Source organism: Oryzias latipes (assembly GCF_053564925.1).
Source record: "Oryzias latipes strain Hd-rR chromosome 1 unlocalized genomic scaffold, Olatipes_Hd-rR_3.1 chr1_Y".
Classification (NCBI taxonomy): Eukaryota; Metazoa; Chordata; class Actinopteri; order Beloniformes; family Adrianichthyidae; genus Oryzias; species Oryzias latipes.
The window spans coordinates 11,263,866-11,283,069 of record NW_027616335.1 but is presented as its reverse complement, the minus strand read 5'-3'; the positions used below and the strand labels follow the sequence as shown (position 1 = coordinate 11,283,069).

At 42.5% G+C, this 19,204-nt stretch overlaps 1 protein-coding gene across 1 annotated transcript in view; it reads right to left on the bottom strand.

Annotated features, from left to right (window-relative positions):
• Positions 1-14,320: 14,320 nt before the first annotated feature.
• Positions 14,321-19,204, bottom strand: part of LOC144981372 (uncharacterized) — a 60,528-nt gene continuing 55,644 nt past the window's right edge. Inside the window, exon 7 of the mRNA XM_078943815.1 lies at positions 14,321-14,449. Within this exon, the coding sequence (XP_078799941.1) occupies positions 14,336-14,449 (114 nt within the window). The 3' untranslated portion in view covers positions 14,321-14,335. The remainder of the gene's footprint in view (positions 14,450-19,204) is intronic.

The following is a 19,204-nucleotide window of genomic DNA, read 5'->3' as shown; positions in this document are numbered from 1 at the left end:
ATTTCTTCAATTGTATTACTACAATAAAAATTACAACAACGTTTAACAAGGTAAGGTTTTTGCTTTTCCGGTATTAAGGGTATTCCCTCTCCGTTAAGACCACTCTAGCAAGAATGCTTCAGGACTGTATCATGTATTTAAAATGTCCCAATAAAGAAAACAGTTATTAATAACATTTAAAAAATCATACACAATTGATTTGCTGTTGTGTTTCGTGATTTGCTGTTGTGTTTCATGATTTGCTGTTGTGTTTCATGATTTGCTGTTGTGTTTCGTGATTTGTTCATTTGTACGGGGATTTGCTGTTGCTGTATCTTAAATGTAAGCGTGCCTTGCACCTCTCGGCCACCGTACTTACTCCCACACTAACAGTTCCGCCCTCAACTAGGTGGGGAATTTCTTAGGAACCTGCTGCCGTTCTGCAGAAACTATGACCTAGAAAATGACACAGGATTTTTATTTTGGCTAAAACCAGAATAATCATAATTAAAAGACCACTGGGAAGGTTTTCCAATAAAATGATTGGACTGGGTCTTTCAAACACCATTAGAGTCTAGCCCAGGGGTGTTAGACTCCAGAACTCAAGGGTGGGCAGCTTCCTGTTTTTTCAGAAACTCTGTCTCATCCGGTGCAGATTACCTGGATCAGGTGTGTTTCGGTAATAATAGTCACAACGAAAGGGTAATCGGAAAACATTAAAGACCTTGGCCTTCAAGGCCTGGAGTTTTACAGCTTTAGTTGAGACAGAATACTTCAACTCCTTTCACTTAATCTATTAAATAAAAAAGTTAAAAAATATTGATAAATGTATTCTTTTTTGTTTAACACACAAAAATGTACATCATGGAAATGTGACAAAGAATATGGATTTTAGTATATGGAAAGGTCAGTTAGTTGTAACCAATTCAGTATTTGCTCTAACACATTTGACAAAATATCACACAAACATCTTTGCAGTTTTCATGTCTTGATGGCTTTTCCATCAGACATCACAACAATTATATCTTGTTTTCATGTGTTCTACTGCAACTATTGGGTTTTTGAGGTTTGCCACTTTAGCTCAGACCCATCTGCACCTCTGTGTGCAGACATGGGCCTGGAGAAACTACAGCCATTTATCTGCCATTTTTAAACAGGATTTCATTTGGCACATCTGCAAGATTCAGAATGTCATTTAGGCTAGAAATGATTGAGTCAAAAAACACAAGAGCATCAGACAAACAGACATTTGTTTGATCACATATTGTGTGTCAGAATAACAAAGGCCTCCTGCATGAATTCATCAGAAGCTCAGAAACCACCAGTTCTGAGTGTCTGACCACAATGATGCATGCATCTGATGGAACCTTGAAACATCAAACACACCAGGCAGACAAAGTCAGTTTTAGTAAAATATAAAAACAAACTCTCTCTAGGACTGCAATTGGTGTCTAACTCAACTGTCCTTTGACTAGGCCCACAATTCAGTAAATCTGTCTATCAAGATGTCTAGCATTGTGTAAACTTAAAATGAGTCAGATCAAATTTATCTGAAACAAAAAAAATTATTCTTTTGATTCTACACTTGACTAAAGCAGTTTTGTATATTTCCTTTCTGGAAAATGTTCTATACATCTGGGGTGAATTGGACAGCAGAATATATTCCAAAGGTTAAAGTATGAGTTGCATTCTTCTTCTTTGGTCCCACAGATGGGTGGTGGATTTCTGGGGCGCCGTCCTAAAATGGCATAGTTTCATTTTTTAATGTCATTGTGACAAAACTACATAGAAAAATAAAGACAATCAGACACCGCAGGTATAAGTAAAAAAACTAGAACTAGGCTGAAGTCAGTTACAGTGGGCGGCACGGCTGTATGGTCACTTGATTTATTACTTAATGTTAAATATAATCTATAACTCCTAGTTCTATAAAGGCCCTCTCCACTGGAGGGAGACTAAACACAATAGGAACAACTCAACTATCTTGTCTTAACATTCACACTGATTTGGAGAATAATGACATTGAAAAGTAAAATAAAACTTAATTATTGCAAGTGTCAGAACAAAGAATATGTTTTACTCTGTTTTAACTAAAGTCCATAGCACACAGAAAAAGAAAATGCTTGTTTAAAAAAATATCCGTACTATGGCAAAAATCAACATATTCATAGTAATAATAACTAAATTCTTCTATTAAATTAAGAAGTCATTTGTTATTGTCAAGTTTTCAATAGAAGACTGATAAAGCTTATTATGAAAAATTCCAGGTCATGGACAATCACTAAGGTCGCTCTAGCTACCAACTCCAACACTGCCTAACTATAGTCACAAGGGAGCCAAAGTCTGGGACTCCCCATGGCCGTCCCCAGCCTGGCTAAAATACAGGGTTGTGTCAGGAAGGCCATCTGGCCTAAAAATCTCCACCAAACCACCTGGGTGAATCAGTAAAAGCTGAGTTGCTGTGGCGACCCCTGAAGGGGGATGCCAGAAGGTGAACAACAATCTTGTCCATAACTCCCTGAGTTTTGGTGACAGTGTACCAATTAACATTGGGAGTGGGGTCATCTGGACCCCACAAGACAGTGCGCTGAACCTTTTTTCTTCCATGTGGGATCACTGAGAGAAAGACTTTCTATTCATTTCAGGAAGTCCTCCTGTTGATTGTGTTAACTTACCAGCTCACAGTGACAATTGTTCACTGGGTTATACTAGCGGTGCCAGTAAGGTTGACATTTCATACAAATAGTGCATTTTGTGGTAAGCACCAAATTTGTCATGGATGTAATTTAGGATTCCTTTTTCAGAAAAGCACTTTAGCCACAGGAAAAATCCAAAATAGTAGCCATTTGTAAAGATGGCCACTGTACAGGTCATAGGAATCAGAGGAACCATTCTTTGTCAATCTAAACTGAGTTTTCCTAAAATGTTAAAAATGAGTACATTGTAGGGCTGCACGGGGGCAGAGTGGTTAGTGCTCTTGCCTCAAAGCAAGAAGGCCCCTGGGGACTTGAACCAGAACATCAATGGGGGACCTTTCTGTGTTGAGTTTGCATGTTCTCCCTGTGCATTTGTGGGTTCTCTCCGGGGACTCCGGCATCCTCCCACCGTCCGAAAACATGCTCCATAGGTAAATTGGTCATTCTTGATTGCCCCTAGGTGTGAATGTGAGTGTGGATGGGTGTGTGATTGTGGCCCTGCGACAGACTGGCAACCTGTCCAGGGTGTGGCCGGGATAGGCTCCAGCAGCCCTGTGACCCCAAAAGGGATAAAACGGTAAAAAATGAATGAAAATACATTGTAGTTAGAACAAGAACAGGTTTTCATTGGAACAATTTCTGAACCACACAGTCCATCCTCTATTTCTCATTTTACAGTCACAATAGAGAGTGATGTTGTCTCCATGTCTGATTATCACCTCAAACATTGATGCAGTCCAGTTAAAACTGCGCCTGTAAAACAGATGTCATTTTAAAAATCATTCAACTTTAAATTAAAATTCTGCAAAGTAAAAAAAAATAAAGAAACTGAAAAACTTTGAACAACAACAGTAAAAGAACATGTTACCCCTGAGAAAAGGCAGAATGATGTGCAGAGGATCCATGAATGATGTGGTCATGAATGTCAAGAAGTACACATGTTCCTCTTTGCAGATGTGGTCACTACTTTAAATTGAAGTTGATATGAGTTACACAGATTTACCACTAGAGAGGACGAAGATTTGCATTGGTCTGCTTAGTGGCACATTTCTTTCTGTGGTTCCTACGCTGGTTTGAATTCACAAATAACCGTGTAAAGGTTTGGGTCTGAATCATAGCACCAAACTGCAGAATCAAATGTAAAGAACCTGATTTTTTCTTATTTATCACAGATAATAATCAGCAGTTTGTGTTTTGGGCTTAACTCCATCAGTTTCATTAAATGCAAACCTCATTGAATACTACGAGTTGACAGACGAACTGTGAAACAAAGTCAGATAACAGACTTTGTTTCACAGTTATTTTACAACCATTTTAACATCGCTCCATTGGCTCCCTGTGCAATTCAGAATTGTTTTTAAAGTTATTTTATTGGTTTGCAAATGTTTTTATGGTCTTGGGCCTTCATATTTATCTGATATGATTTTAAAATATGAGCCCTGAGGTCCTCTGATACCGGCCTTTTGGTTATTCCAAAAGTTAGAACAAAAACGTACGGCGAGGCTTCATTCAGTTTTTACGGACCTCGCCTGTGGAACAGCCTCCCAGAGAGCCTCACGGCAGCAGAGACTGTTCATGTTTTTAAAGGAAGGCTCAAAACCTACTTTTTTAATCTTGCTTTTAACTGAAATTTGGGAATTCATTGGATATTTTTATTTCCTCTTTTTATCAATTTGATATGTGTATATAGCAATTTTTTAAATCAGTCTATTTATTCATTTTTAATGTATTTAGTCACTTTTACAATTTTATTTGTCTACTGAAGTTTATTTATGTACTTATTTTCCTTTTTAATTAATTTATTTTATCTTTTATTTTACTCTTTACATTTTAGCTGTAATTCCAGTTTTCCTCCGAGGGATCCTCCACATCGGTGATGGACCCTTCTCAGTGAGCGGGGTCGCTGCAGTGGGATCTCCCGGGTCTAGATCTGGAGGGTCCTGTGATAGTGGACTCTGTGAACCTGGGTGGGGTGTCACTGATGTGGACATGTCCCCAAAACTTTGTTTCCTCAACCTCAGTACAAAGCCAGGTTTTTTACATTGCATCCTTTTATCATTTATTACGGAGCCCGTGTCCTGACATTAAGATATAAAAATATATCTTGTTCCCACAGATTAATATCTTGTTCCCACAGGTTATTATGTCGTTTGCACGAAATACTATTCCGTTCCCACAAGATACTATTCCGTTCCCACAAGATACTATTGCGTTCCCTCAAAATACTATTCCGTTCCCTCGAAATGATTAACTCGTGCGAACGCAATAATTATGTCGTTCGAACGCAATAATTATTCACGTCATAAGTCATACACGCGGATATGCTCTCTGTACGCCGGCAAAACTAAGCCGCTTTCAGCGGTAACTTCCTTTTGATATTTTTCTTATATTCATTGAGACGGTAATAAAGTGATCATTTTTGTTTTTCATGTTCCTTTTTTGAACGAATATGGGTCACAGAGACACGGAAGTTACCGCTGAAAGCGGCTTAGTTTTGCCGGCGTACAGAGAGCATATCCGCGTGTATGACTTATGACGTGAATAATTATTGCGTTCGAACGACATAATTATTGCGTTCGCACGAGTTAATCATTTTGAGGGAATGGAATAGTATTTTGAGGGAATGCAATAGTATCTTGTGGGAACGGAATAGTATCTTGTGGGAACGGAATAGTATTTCGTGCGAACGACATATTAACCTGTGGGAACAAGATATTAATCTGTGGGAACAAGATATATTTTTATATCTTAATGTCAGGACACCGGCTCAGTAATTTATCACAGCGACTGAGTATATGTGTGTGTGTGTGTGGGGGGGGGGGGGGGGGGTGGCTTGGCATTGTGCCGGTTTTTAATTACATATTTGTTTGTCTCGTCCTTTGTTTTTAAATTTCATCTTGTAAAGCACTTTGAATGCCTTGGGTTTTAAAGGTGCTATACAAATAAACTTTGATTTGATTTGATTTGATTTGATTTGGGGGAAAAAAAACAAATTTTGTGAAATACCTTGAACTGTTTTGACAGAAAAAAATCTGAAAGCTAACTCTTGCATATTGTATTCTGAGAGATATTAAATGCATTTGCATGTAATCTATTCACACTCAGGCATTTACAAATATGAAAGACATAACGTCATTAGGAATTATTTAGAAACAGAATATTTGCATGTTGCCTATTCTTAATATAATCAATATCTGCTTTCAAAAAATAGACTTGTCACACTATTTATCATATGTGAATAAAGACATATCATCAACACTGATAAAATACAGGATTGTGTCAGGAAGGGCAACCAATGTAAAACTCTCTGCTAAACAAGTGAAAGCTGATTTGCTTTGGCGACCCGTGACGGAATTTGCCGAAAGGTGAACAACAATAAGATAGTTTCAACAGTAATTATTAGTATTATTATTATTTTGCTTCACATGGAGGTCCATGATTATTTCATCTGGATCTGTGAAGAATAGTTAGAAACTGCCTTTAACTTTTATTACACTAATGGTTTAAACTTAATTCACTGAGCATGTATTGTCATCTCAAAATTATATTACATTTGAAGACAGCACAGCCAAGCCATTGTTTTCACAGTTTATTCTCATCCTCCCTTTTTTCTGTGCATGTGTGTTCTGCTGAGCAGGCCTCAGACTTATCTTCACTTTAGCCTTGGAGCTTCTCTCCAGCAGTAACCTGTGGGCGTGATTTTCACACGAGGTCAATCGGACGATCTTCTGAATATGCAAATGCAGGGTTTTTATACCAACCCCATCCCTGAGCTCGTTGGTTCGGACTTTGAATGCACCATGTTCATCTGTCTGTCCCCTTCGTGTTTGTGCGAAGTAAAACCTCCACAAAAGATAAGTTTTGTCTCTGAGTCATTATTCATTCATTTCTATGTGTAAGAAACTGACGGGGTACGAACCTAAAATTTAATACAGTCCTTTCTAGAGAATCCAGTTTCTTCACAGGATCTTACTGTATTGGACAATTTATAACTGGATACAATTTACAAAAAAATATAGTTTGGTCAGAATAAAAAATGAGATAAAAACGTGAAAATTCCACTATATTAAGTACAAGATTTTGAAAAAGAAAATCTTAGCCACTAGATGTCACTGTGGTGAGGTGGTTCGAACGTTCCACAAGATTGACTCTTTTTCAAACAGTTGTTCTGTTTTTGCCATCACAAATAACAAATAAAGGCCAGATCAAAAATAACAAATAAAGGCCAGAGGAGCATCACATGACAAATGAAGCCATGATGAGAACCACTAAAGAGAACCCTTAAATGACGATTTATCGTATTTCGGGCAGATACTCGCTGCAGTGTTTTACAGGTAAATACCCTAGGGCGGTTCAGTTAATTAACTCACCTGCTCAGCGTCCTATTTAAGCCCAGGTGCGCAGTTGTTCATTCTCTTTCTTACCTTCAGCGCCCATTCTTCGCCGGTCTCCGAGCCCGCAGGTCTCCTTCTCTTTCGGCGTCTTGCTGTGTTCCCCCCGTCATTCGGATGGATGATCCCCATTTTTCTGATGTGGGGTTTTCGTTTCGCCGCGTCTGCTCTCCTTTTGCGGCGATCAGCGGGCGGCTGACGGCGCACAGCGCGTTCGTTTCGCCGCGGTCGTGTGCATCTGCAGGGGGTATGCTTTCCGCGATGTTCGGGGTGTCCGTGCCCCCCGATCAGGAGCAGTCCGGGACTTCTCGTCTGCCGTGGTCACCCCAATTATCTACGGTGAGCATCATGCGGTTCTTTCCCGTGTAGTTTTCTAAGGCTGCGTTTTGCTTCTTGTTTACATCGGTGACGTCACGCCCCTAAGGACCCTGGGAATTGTAGTTTTGACTCATGGTCCTTCATGATGCACTTCTGATTCCTTTTCTGCTGCGTAGTTCGGCGTCGTCCGGTTATTGTTTCAGGGGTTGTGGGGTCTCTTCTGTGGTTGTGAAGGCTGGCGGTCCTCGTTTGGACAGGTTTCTCATGCTGGCTGAATTTTTGTGGATTTTAGCATTTTTTATGTTGCTGTTTTGTTCTTTGGGAGCTGAGTGTGAATCTTGACTGTGTTTAATTCGTTGCTGGCTTTATTATTATGACAGTTCTTCTGTTTATTTTCTTCGTTGTTTTAGCTGCTGGTTAGTCAGAATGTGAATCAGTGTCTCTTGGACCCGTCTCTGCTCTGTGGACATTTTCCCTATGATTGGTCTCTCTTATACGGCGTCTATGGCTCATTTTATTCACTCAGTGATCCTCGTTAGTTGCCCCCGCACCTTCTGCATCTGGTTATGCTCCGCCTGTTTTTCCCTGCTCTGTGTACCCCAGTGGGTCCTGCCCTGGCTCAGGGACTTGCGTCGGCCGCATTGGTGAGTGTGTTAGTCTCGTCGCGGCCTTGTTTTCTCGGCTGGACAGTTAATTTGTTATTCTCTCTCTGGTTTGGAGGTTTGTGGGGGCTATGTGATGGATTCTTCCAGGGCATCGTTTTCAAAGCCGCCACTGAGGGTGGCCCCTGGGACGTTTTCAGGTTGACGTGACTTGATCTGGACCTGTTAGCGCCTCGCAGTTCATTTTCTGGGCATCAGCGGCCTGGTTCCCCATGCGCCTTCAGGATTGGTATATATTTTCTTCAGCTCCCCATGCTGTCTCCACGATTTTCCTCCGAAAGCGATATAAGGCTGAGGATGACTGTTATCACTGATGGTCTCACTGTTCTGCCTCTATGCCTCTCAGTGGCGTCTCTTGGCCTTCAGTTGGCGCTCGAAGTATTTGTCGATTTACCTTTCCGCTGTCGTGGCAGTCCTCATAAAATCGACTTAATTATCTGAAGCCCTGTCCTGGATATTTGTAGGCGATGGGTGCCCTTCATTTTGCATGTCTTTGATGATTTCTTGGTGGCCAACTTTCCTCTGTATCTCTGGTCTTTTGAATCTCTATGGAAAAAACTTTATTTTCAAATCTGGGTTTCCAGGTTGTCTATAATGTATGGTTCTCCACCCATCCGGATTTATTTTTCTTCTATGGATTTGGGTGGTTCATTGATGCTTGTCTCTCCCCATTATGTCATCTTTAGGTTTGTGCGGCATGTCGTTTATTCAAATTTTGGTTGAATGTGATTTGTCAATGATTGGGCCACCTGACATTTGCTGTAGCTTTGGTCCTATGGTCCTCCGTTCATCTTGTGTTTTTGTTCTGGGTAGTTCGATCCTGGGCCATGTTCCTGTTCTGGATTTTTGTGTTTTGCGTTTGATCTTTCCCTCTCTATGCTTGGAGTGGTTTTGTTATGATGTCTGACGTGTCTTCAGGCTCCCTCCACTTGTTCTTCTGAGTCTGCGCCTACTGGTTTGGGGGAAAAGGATTTAAGAAGAGTGGTTTGTGTTTGTCCGGCCGCCAGAATCCACAGCTCTGATGGTTTTAGGGGGTCGTCCGGTTATTTAATCCTTGGAGATTATATTAAGGCTGTTTCAATATTGAATGATAGTATTGTGTCATCGGTTGACTTAGTTAATGTTTAAATAACACCTTGAGCAACTTCTACCCTGAACGTAGGAAATATATCACATACGCTCTCAAGCTTAGTTCAAGAGTTAAATCTTGTGTCCACAAGTCAGTCTTCTGTCTGCCTTGCTTAAGCAGATGGCACTCTGCTAGATGCATCCCCATTTAGAGGCTTGTTTTACTCTGCCTCTAAATGCTTAAAGTTCAGTCTAGCAAAAATACTATCAAAACCTATGATCCCTCATGGCTCTCAAGTTCTCTTTTGCAGTATTCAGACGCCCTTGGCTAATTAAAATTTTAGTAGTCTGTACTTTGTTGTCCACCAATTTGAGAACCACTAATATAAAATCCAGCTGAGCTGTAATCCTTTGCTACGTGGGATGTTGACCTTCCTCATCTACTAATCTCCTTGGCTACTCTTCCCATCACCTACTCCTCGATGGCCTCCTGAAGGTGCGTCCCTCTGAAAATGTCAAAGTTTACTTTTCTTATCATTTGATTATATATAAAAAAAAAAAATTGGTGTTAAGATTTCGTGCAGGATATATATTTCACTATCATTTCACTGTTGGAATTTGTAATTATGGTGGTTTCTAGGGTGCGATAAATCCACGATGGGTCTTTACCTTAACTATCTACTAAATTTAACTTTCTCAGATTTGTTCTTTAGAAGCACTGTTATTTAATTTATCTCAATCATTTTGAAACTGATCAGTTTCTGGGTTATTTATATATTCTTGTCAAGACTAATACTGCTTTGTTTTTATCTATGCATCGCATCCTGAGCCTGCGAACCCCTACGCCCCGATCAGCTTCTCCGTTTCCAGGAAATGACGTCACCCATGCATTCCTTGATCTGGTGCTGCAACGATGACTGCTCGACGTACCTATGGCTGCACTGAAAGTGACGGAGCGGTGGACCTCCTCTGCATTCCAATGACACTTCTGACTGAATTAATTAATCAATGTCAACCGCAGAATGAATGTAAATTATTCGATTATAGATGTTAAAAGAAAATTATAGCCAGGTGGAAGCCTCAAAATTTAGGATGTTCTAAGTTGTATCATAGTATGCGCAGAGCTCGAATCTGATTCTTAAGTTCATTTGTTTATAGTATGCCAATGAAGCATAGTCATTATGGGCGTTGATCTCGTTTCTAATATTTGGATGGAACCTCAATTAAATGGATGTTCCTTGAGCGCTTATAATTTGTATGCCAAATGGAGAAAATTATGGCTATTAAGCTCGTTCGTGGTACTGTCGTTGGGAGCTTCGAAATAATGGATGTTACTTAAGCGCGTGTATATATAGTTGCCAAAATGGAAGAAGTTTATGGCCATCAAGCTTGTTCTTAGTTTAATAGAAGTTTGAATAATGGCTGTTAAGCATGTCATAATGCGCCATCGGTAGCTTTGGATTGGATGTTAAGTTAGTGTCTCATACGGGTTGTTTGGCGGTTTAAATTATAGTTCTGCACAGCGTTTTGCGGAAGTGAGCTTACGTTCTAAGATCAGGTATGAGTAATTTATGTTGGCTCCCCTTTTATTTCTTTCCCTCTCTCTTTCAGATATTATGTTCTTTTAGTGGTTTCCACGAACAGGAGCGACCCTACGGTCAATGGTGCCGGGTCACACATAGCAGATCCACTAGATAGCATGTTCCCTTCGTGGCGCTGTACTCGAACGGGGAGGCCCAACGGTCAATGGTGCCGGGTCACACATAGCAGATCCACTAGATAGCATGTTCCCGTCGTGGCGCTGTACTCGAACGGGGGCGGCCCAACGGTCAATGGTGCCGGGTCACACATAGCAAATCCACTAGATAGCATGTTCCCTTCGTGGCGCTGTACTCGAACGGGGGCGGCCCAACGGTCAATGGTGCCGGGTCACACATAGCAGATCCACTAGTTAGCATGTTCCCTTCGTGGCGCTGTACTCGAACAGGGGCGGCCCAAACGGTCAATGGTGCCGGGTCACACATAGCAGATCCACTAGATAGCATGTTCCCTTCGTGGCGCTGTACTCGAATGGGGCGGCCCAAACGGTCAATGGTGCCGGGTCACACATAGCAGTCATACTGGGAAATGAAATGAAAATGGAATGCTGCCGAAAACACACCCCATTTTATTACACACTGATTATACATTCACATTTTTCTTCTTCTGGATGATTTTAGTTTTGGGGGTTTTGTTACCCGAAAGTGTTATGGAAATTTCTCATGGGATTGAACGGAGCCTTATGCCAAACGAAAATATGTGAATGCCAACTTAAAGAATGTGGAAAATGTCAAATAAATATTTCTTACTGCAAGAGTTGTCTGACTGAAATGCTAAAACCTAGATGAGATATTTGCAGGCAGCATCTCCAGGAGAAGCAATAGCCAACCTGCAATCAATAAACCAAAAAAACAAAACACTGGGGGGGAGGCGAACCATCACAGTAGTTATGGGCCTTTAGTGTGCTTCAAGACCTTATCTGAAGAAGTTAAAAAATATCTGAATAATCTGTTAATTATATTTTGTCCAAGGGAACTCATTAAATCATTCCAAATGGTCTGTCAATTTCCTTATATTGTGTTTATGATGGTTATGCTGCTTCCAGACAGACATGTATTTTTATATTGGAGCATTTAACCAATCGCATTACAGTTGTCCTTTGTTGCCAGGGAGGGTCAGAGCTCAAAGAGGCCTTCACTATCCATACTGCAGGCAAAATAAATGTCGGACATTGATTTCCTTCAATCAATCAGATTTTGAGTTGGTGTCAGCAGGGCCTTCTAGCAGGTTTAGGCAACATCACAGTATTCAGCCCTTCTGATTGGACAGAAGTTTCAGGATGTCTCATGTAGCCTTGCCCAGTTTTACACAGAGCCACTGAGCCCTTTTTGATCTGTCTTAGTTAAAAACAGAGCTGACTGTAATGTACGCAATAGAGGATTTTGCAGGAAAATCTCCGACTGATCTCCTTGACTTCCTTCATCAGAAAATCTGAGTGAGAGCACGAGCAGTCGTACAGATTTATGTGTTTGGCGCTGACTATCCCCATGTCAACGCAGTGGACCTGTAATTCAGCTCTAAAGCGAATTCAAACCTACGAAGAAACACAACTAGACAGACTCCGCTATCAGCACTGGCCTTCTAGATGGAACTGAAGCGCCATAATCTACATGACAGGGTGATCGAACAGTTTTAAGGAAAGAGAAGAGGATGGATTTTGTCTTCAAATAATCTGATTTTTTGATAAGTGAAACTATAAATATAATATAAATAATATTCCAAATTTATGTGGTTATTTTTAATGTTTTTTGCTGACTTACAGTACAGACCAAAAGTTAGGACACACCTTCACATTGAATGAGAAGGTGTGTCCAAACTTTTGGTATGTACTGTAAGTTGCATTACGAGATTTGTTCACTGTTTTGTTTGTTCTTTTTGTTTAGAGGCATTTATTGTGGCTAAAGGATTTTTCAATATGCAATGCAAAGCTTGTTTCTGCATCGTAAAATGCTTCATGAGGGGTTGAGTGATTTAGATGTAGCATTACTGAGGGTCCAGGTTAGTAATAGACAGTCTGCCACTGCATAACAGTCATTAAAAAAAGAAAACTATTACCCTAAAGTTTAGTGTCGCTCCAAAAAGTAATCCAAAATGATATTCCACAAGATGAATAACCCAAGATTTGGGTTGAAGAAATATTCCAAGTGTTTTAAGAGAGAACAGATAAACCTGGAGGAAGGTTTTTGTATCATTTTCAAACTGACAACCAAGTTGCAGAGCACTTTGTAAGATCATAAAGTTTTCTTTATACTGTTGGACATGAAACCAGTTCAAACTAAAGAGCATTAAGGTGCATTTATAAACCAATATATGTCACTCAAATGTGCTGGAAATGTTTTTTTTCATTTTACTTTTTTTTCTTTTTTAGCTGTTATGTTAAGCTACGATATGCACATATGATTTGGCTTCAGTTTTAGATGTCCTTCCTGATTCCATCTAAACCTGCTTCATCTCCCTTTTGGGGTCATGGGGTTGCTGGACCCCATCCTGTTACTGTTGCTCAAAGGCAAGGTACACCCTGGACAGGTTGCCAGTCCATCACAGGGGAACACAGAGACACACAGACACATGAAGACCTATGGAAATTTTCCCAGGAAGCATGGTTTTGGACTGTGGGAGGAAAGTCGAAGTGCCCGGAGAAAACTCATGCATGGTTGAAAACATTCAAACGCCACGCAGGAATGGCCCAGCAGGGATTTGAACCAGGGCCTTTATCACTTTGAGGCTAGACTGCTAACCAGCCTGTGATACCAATTTAAAAGGAATTGACCCTAGTGCTATCCTATAGGGTCAACATGACCATTGACGTGTTATCGGGCGGCCGTGGTGCAGCGGTAGGGCGGTCGACCCATGATCGTAAGATTGCAGGTTCGATTCCCGCCTTGCACGCCCATGTGACGAAGTGTCCTTGGGCAAGACACTGAACCCCACCTTGCCTCTGGTGGGAGGTTGGCGCCAGTGTTCGGCAGCGGAGCCACCATCAGTGTGTGAATGTGTGTGTGCATGGGTGAATGGGACTGTGACTGTAAAGCGCTTTGGGCCTTCATAATACAGTAGAAAGCGCTATATAAGTATACGCCATTTACCATTACCATTTACCATTCTTACCATGACAAAGGCCGATAAAGGTGGAGAGGATTTCATGTAATCCATGGACACCAGTGAAGATCGCAAATCATTGAAGAAAAAAGGTTTGTCTATTTGTCTGTGCTCTCAGCATACTGAATCTCCTGCCAGAGGGCAGCCGCTCAAACACCCGGGGTCCTGGGTGTGTGCAGTCCCTCAAGGTCATTAAACAAGGTCATTGGATTTGGGGACAGAGCAAGTCAATTTTTCAATAACAAGAAAGTTGGATTTTCTTATTTAGACCAAGTTTATTCTCAAGAAGTAAAATTACAGTTAAATATTGGGCTAAAATGCACTAAAGTCATTCATTCTCTAATTAAAACTGCATTTCTTTGTAGGTAAACTGTCTAAATAACGAAAGAAAAAAATTGAAAACAAGATGAAGTAGATTTTATTTTTCAATCAAGATCTAGATGAGACAAGCTTTCATCACAGAACTTTACGTTTCTGCAGAAGTGAAGTAACTAATTGTTCACTGATCAAAATGTTCTACAGCTTATGTATTGACGGTAGAATATGTGCTTAAGTCAAAAGTCTGAGTCGTCCTCTTCCTCTGTGGTTTCATGGATGACTTTTGGATTTCCAGAGCAGCATAGCACACATCTTCATCCTGGAATGAAACATTTTCATTTATTGAGAATAGTTTGAGTGTGAAAAAAAGCATCAAAGAAACAGATGTAAAAAAGATTGACTTCTGATTCTAAAGTTGCAGGCTCATGTGTCAGAGTGTTTTTGGAAAGACACTGAACCCCACATTGCTGCTGGTGGTTTCGCTGGCTGCACCTCGCCCGGTAGCTCTGCCGCTGTCAGCGTGTGAATGTGTGTGTGCATCAGTGACTTCAGAAGGGATTTGTGACTGCACGGCCTTAATGTAGGTAGAGAAGTATTTAAAAATGTCAAGCACTACCTAACTTCCACAAGTACTTTCTTGCAAATAGATTGCAATACATCTTAAAATGGTTAAAAAATAATCCAGAAACAGGCGTTATATGGAAAGATCAACCTGTCAGATCTACCATTTATTAGCCAAACAGTTAAAAAACAGGATTGTTTTCAAAGTATTAATATAAACACGACTTGAACAGCCTGATGGGAATTTCTCAAAATATCAAAATCATCAAGTCAACCGTGCAAAATGACACCCATCTGGAACAACCCAGACATCCTTATATACAAAAAAATGATACACTTCCCAGCTTGGCAAGCAGGGGGCATAAAACAACTAGAGCACATAATTATTGATAGAAGATTCATAACTCCCCAGGAACTTCAAGACAAACATGGAATAAATAATTTCTTGGAATATCAGCAACTTAAATCAATTATTACCAAAAAGCTTAAATACAGAGACGATTTGAAGCTACCAGATGTAGTTACCACTCTGATTAATTTCTCAATGAATAAAACTCTCTCCAAAATATACAAACTTTTATGTAATTTAGACAATAATATTTCCCTTCCAACAACAAAATGGGATGCGGATTTGAGCATCAGCACAGATGAAAGCTTCTGGTCAGAACTTTGTCTAAACACCTATAAACTGACAAAAAGTCCAAATCTGCAGCTAATCCATTTTAAAACTCTTCACAGAATTTACTACACTGGACAGAGGATGTTCAAGATGGGTTTCAGTAACTCAGACATTTGCGAGCACTGTGATAGTAATCTACCGGACAGTAACATGCATGCACTGTGGTTCTGCGCGCCTGTCCAGGCTCTCTGGCAGCAGGTATGTGCCGATCTATCCGTCTGGCTTAAGGTTTCAATCACGGCTTCACCGTCACTTTGTGTGCTAGGTGACATGAGTGCCATAGATATAGAAGAAGGATTAGTATCTATCATTTTCGTAACTCTTTGTATTGCTAAAAAAACTATTTTAATAAATTGGAAAAACAAGAAAGATATAAATATAAGTCAACACAGAAATCTGCTGCTTGATCATATCAGCTTGGAAAAAATGTCAGCCCAAAGTTCAAGTTCAAGTAACTTTGGAAGAATTCAGTCTCTCTGGTCTCCCATGGCTAACTCCGTGACTTAGGGGGTGGGGGGGCCTGGTCGTCACTGCTCCTTGTCCTTCTGCCGTGGTTCGGGGTGGGGGTCGGGGCCTCCGGCAGCTGGCGGGGGGTGGTGGGGGCTCTGTTGGTCGGGGGGCCGGGTCCGGTGCCTGGGTGGGGCGGGCGGGGGCGCTGCGTGGTCCTCTGGGCTTGGGTGTGGGGGTGCGTGGTGGGGGGTGGGGTGGCGGCTTGGCTTGGCTTGGGGGGTTGGTCCCTTTGCCTGTGCTGGGGGGGGTTGGTGGGGGCCCTGCTTGGGGGGGCGTTTGACCACCGGGGGACAGTCTCTCAGCTGTCCCCAACTTACCCCCTTCCTCATATTACCTCATATTAGGGTGAGGGGGTGGGGGGCTTAAGGCCTGTTCACACCGGGACGAATTTCGCCGGCGATTTTCGCCGACGTTTAACGCCTCGTGACTAAACAAAGGGCACCAATGAGAGTGTGCACACCGACGCGAAAAAACGCCAGGCGTTAAAGCGTCGAAAAAAAAAACGCCTCGGGTTCGTTTTTTTTTTTTCGACGCGTCGCGTCGAAATCTACTCGACCAATGAGAACGGCGCTTTTGCTCACGTGTCTGGAGCTTCTGAAGTTACAGTAAAACACAACTTGGGGGCGCTCAAACACAAAACTGCCTTGCTGAGCACACATACCAGCGAAGAAGATAGACGCCAAGTAGCGTCTACACTGCCGCGAAGCAATAATGACGGACATTCTAAAATATCCCCGAACCAAGCACCAGTTGGAGCAACTGGTGCTTGAAATATTCATGTTTTCTTTGTTTGATTCTGACAAGCGCGTAAATACTTGCTCTCTTCTTCTGAGTGAAAAGCGACTTTAAGAAGCGTAAAGTTGCGCAGCGCCACCTTGTGTACAGGAGTATTTCTGTTTTACATTAAGCGCCATCTAATGTCAGGGAATGAAATTGCATGTTCACTCCACTCATCGTCAGCGAAAATCGCCTGGGTGTGAACACAAAAAACGTGACGAAAAACGCTGGCGAATAACGCCTGGCGAATATTCGTCCCGGTGTGTACGGGCCTTTAGCCTGCGATGCGCTTTGGGGGGGGGTTACTTGGTAGTGGTCCCCCCCTCCCATGGTTGCTGTATGGAGTGGGCCCCCCCTCTTTCGGTTTTATTTGCACCTTAGACATGTAGGGCCCTTGGTGGGGAGGGTGAGGGGACATCACTGTGAGTAATCAGGAGATGTCCCCTCAGTGCCCTACCCGCTAATTTTGACTGCACCCCCCTTAATACACACACCCCTCCCCCCTCAAAATATACATTCCAACATAAACACACACACATACACACACAGACCCTCTCAAACACACATGCACGCTAACACATTTGCATGGAAGGTGGGACCTAGGACAATCTGTCCCCTACACCTTCCCTGTTGGGGGGTACGGGGTCCTTGGCAACGGCGGCCGTGTCCCCTGGGTGCCGGTTTCCTGGGCCCGGCGGTGCTCTCTCTGCATGGGGGGGGGGGTTCACATCACACCTTAGCCGGGGGTGTCCGTGTCCCTGGGGGGTGGGTTCTGGTCCTTGCCCCTGGGTGCTGGGCCCCGCCAAGTCTCCAACTGTGGCCGAGCCTGGTCGGGCCAAGTTAAGAACACCCCTGGTGGGCCCCCTTTCTCCCCGGGGCGCTCCCCTACTGGGCGGGGGCGGCTGGCCCCTGCCTTGCTCCTCCCTGGACCAACCGTGGGCCGGATGGGAGGCTGCCTGGAGTGTGGGGCGGGTCTCCCTTGGGGGGTCCTGGCTCGTACCTGGGGTTGGGGCGGGGGGATGCCCGGAACTCCTGGGGGGTGGTGGGCTGCTTGTCTGGGGCTGTGGGCGCCCTTCTCGGGTGGGGCCCTGCGTTGGGCTCTCCCGGCTTGGCGGGGGGCTGCCCTCTTGGTTGGGCTGGGGCGGCGCTCCCTTTCCCTCCGTGCCTCCCTGCTCTCTGGCTCTGGGGGCCTCGCGGCGGTCCTGCTGGCCCTGGCCTGGGTGGCGGGCTGGGTCGCCCGGGGGGCGGATGTTCCCTGCCTGCTGCCGTGTGGCGTTGGGGGTTCCGGCTGCCGCTGCTGATGCGGCGGGGGTCTTGGTGTGGGGAGTGCTGGGAACTCTCCTTCCTTCTTTTCACATTCCACCGTCCATTTTAGAAAAACATAAACACTCACCTGAGCACAGGTGTTAGCTCACCTTTGCACTAACAGTTTGCATGATTGAATGACTGAAATATTTCACACTAGTTTAAGGCATCAGTATGCGTGTGTGAACACTATCTGTTTTGTGTACATGTTGACATGTGGACATTTTGCAGCTAGCAGGTGTGTTGATAACATTTGAGTGTGTGTGTGGACAGGCCCCGCCCTTTTTGTACTACATTTGAACCTTACCGTAATGATAAACAACCAGTAAACTTGTTTCTTTATGCTGCTTCATGGTCTTACCCCCCCCCCCCTTTATCCTAGATACAATTATCCTCCTATTATTACCCTCTTACCCCCCCCCCCCCCTCTCTCTCTAACATCCCTCTCTCTTCTTCCCTTCTTTCCTTTTCCGTCCGGAAAAGGAATTTCAAACATGATTGAAATTAATAAAGTTTGGCCTCAATTACAAAAGGGGTTTATTCAGACATACCTTTGGTTTGTCTGAAGATTAATAACCCCTCTTGTTAAAGTAAAATAAGTCCAACACAAGAAGAGGCCGTCAGCTCTCATCTGCCTGCCCAGCTGTTGGGCAGGACAAGTTATAAAAAAAAAAAATGTCAAGCACACACAAACCACATAACTTTAAAATCCTGATAAGGTATTAGTGCTTCTTACCTGTTCCCGAGTGTGTCTTGTCAGATTTCTTGTGTTTTGAGAAGATGTAGCTGTAGAAATGAGAACAAATCATTTTAATCATCAAACATCTATGATTTATATTTAGGTGCAGCATCAAGCTTTGAACTGATGAAACAGTTGGAGGAAATATAATCAGCAGATACCTGATTTCTGACAAATCCTGTAAACCAGAACAGAAAGGAGAGCAGAGAGAAGAGAAACGATCGGACACACAGAGAAGAAGAGCAGCTTCCAGCATACACCATCGTTCTGCTGACTGTCACTGGTACAGTTATGAGGTCTGTTGGAATCTGGATAGAAAAAAAGCTGTAACTGTTTCTTAAACAATTAAGGGATGTTTTAAACCTAGTTTTAAAAAAATGTTCACAAATGATTATTTATAAGAAAATTCAAGGTTCAGATCATAACGAGAGTTACAGCAGAAAATATGAATATCTATGTAAATTGACCAAATTGTTATTTTTCCCTAACAATTGCATTTTCAG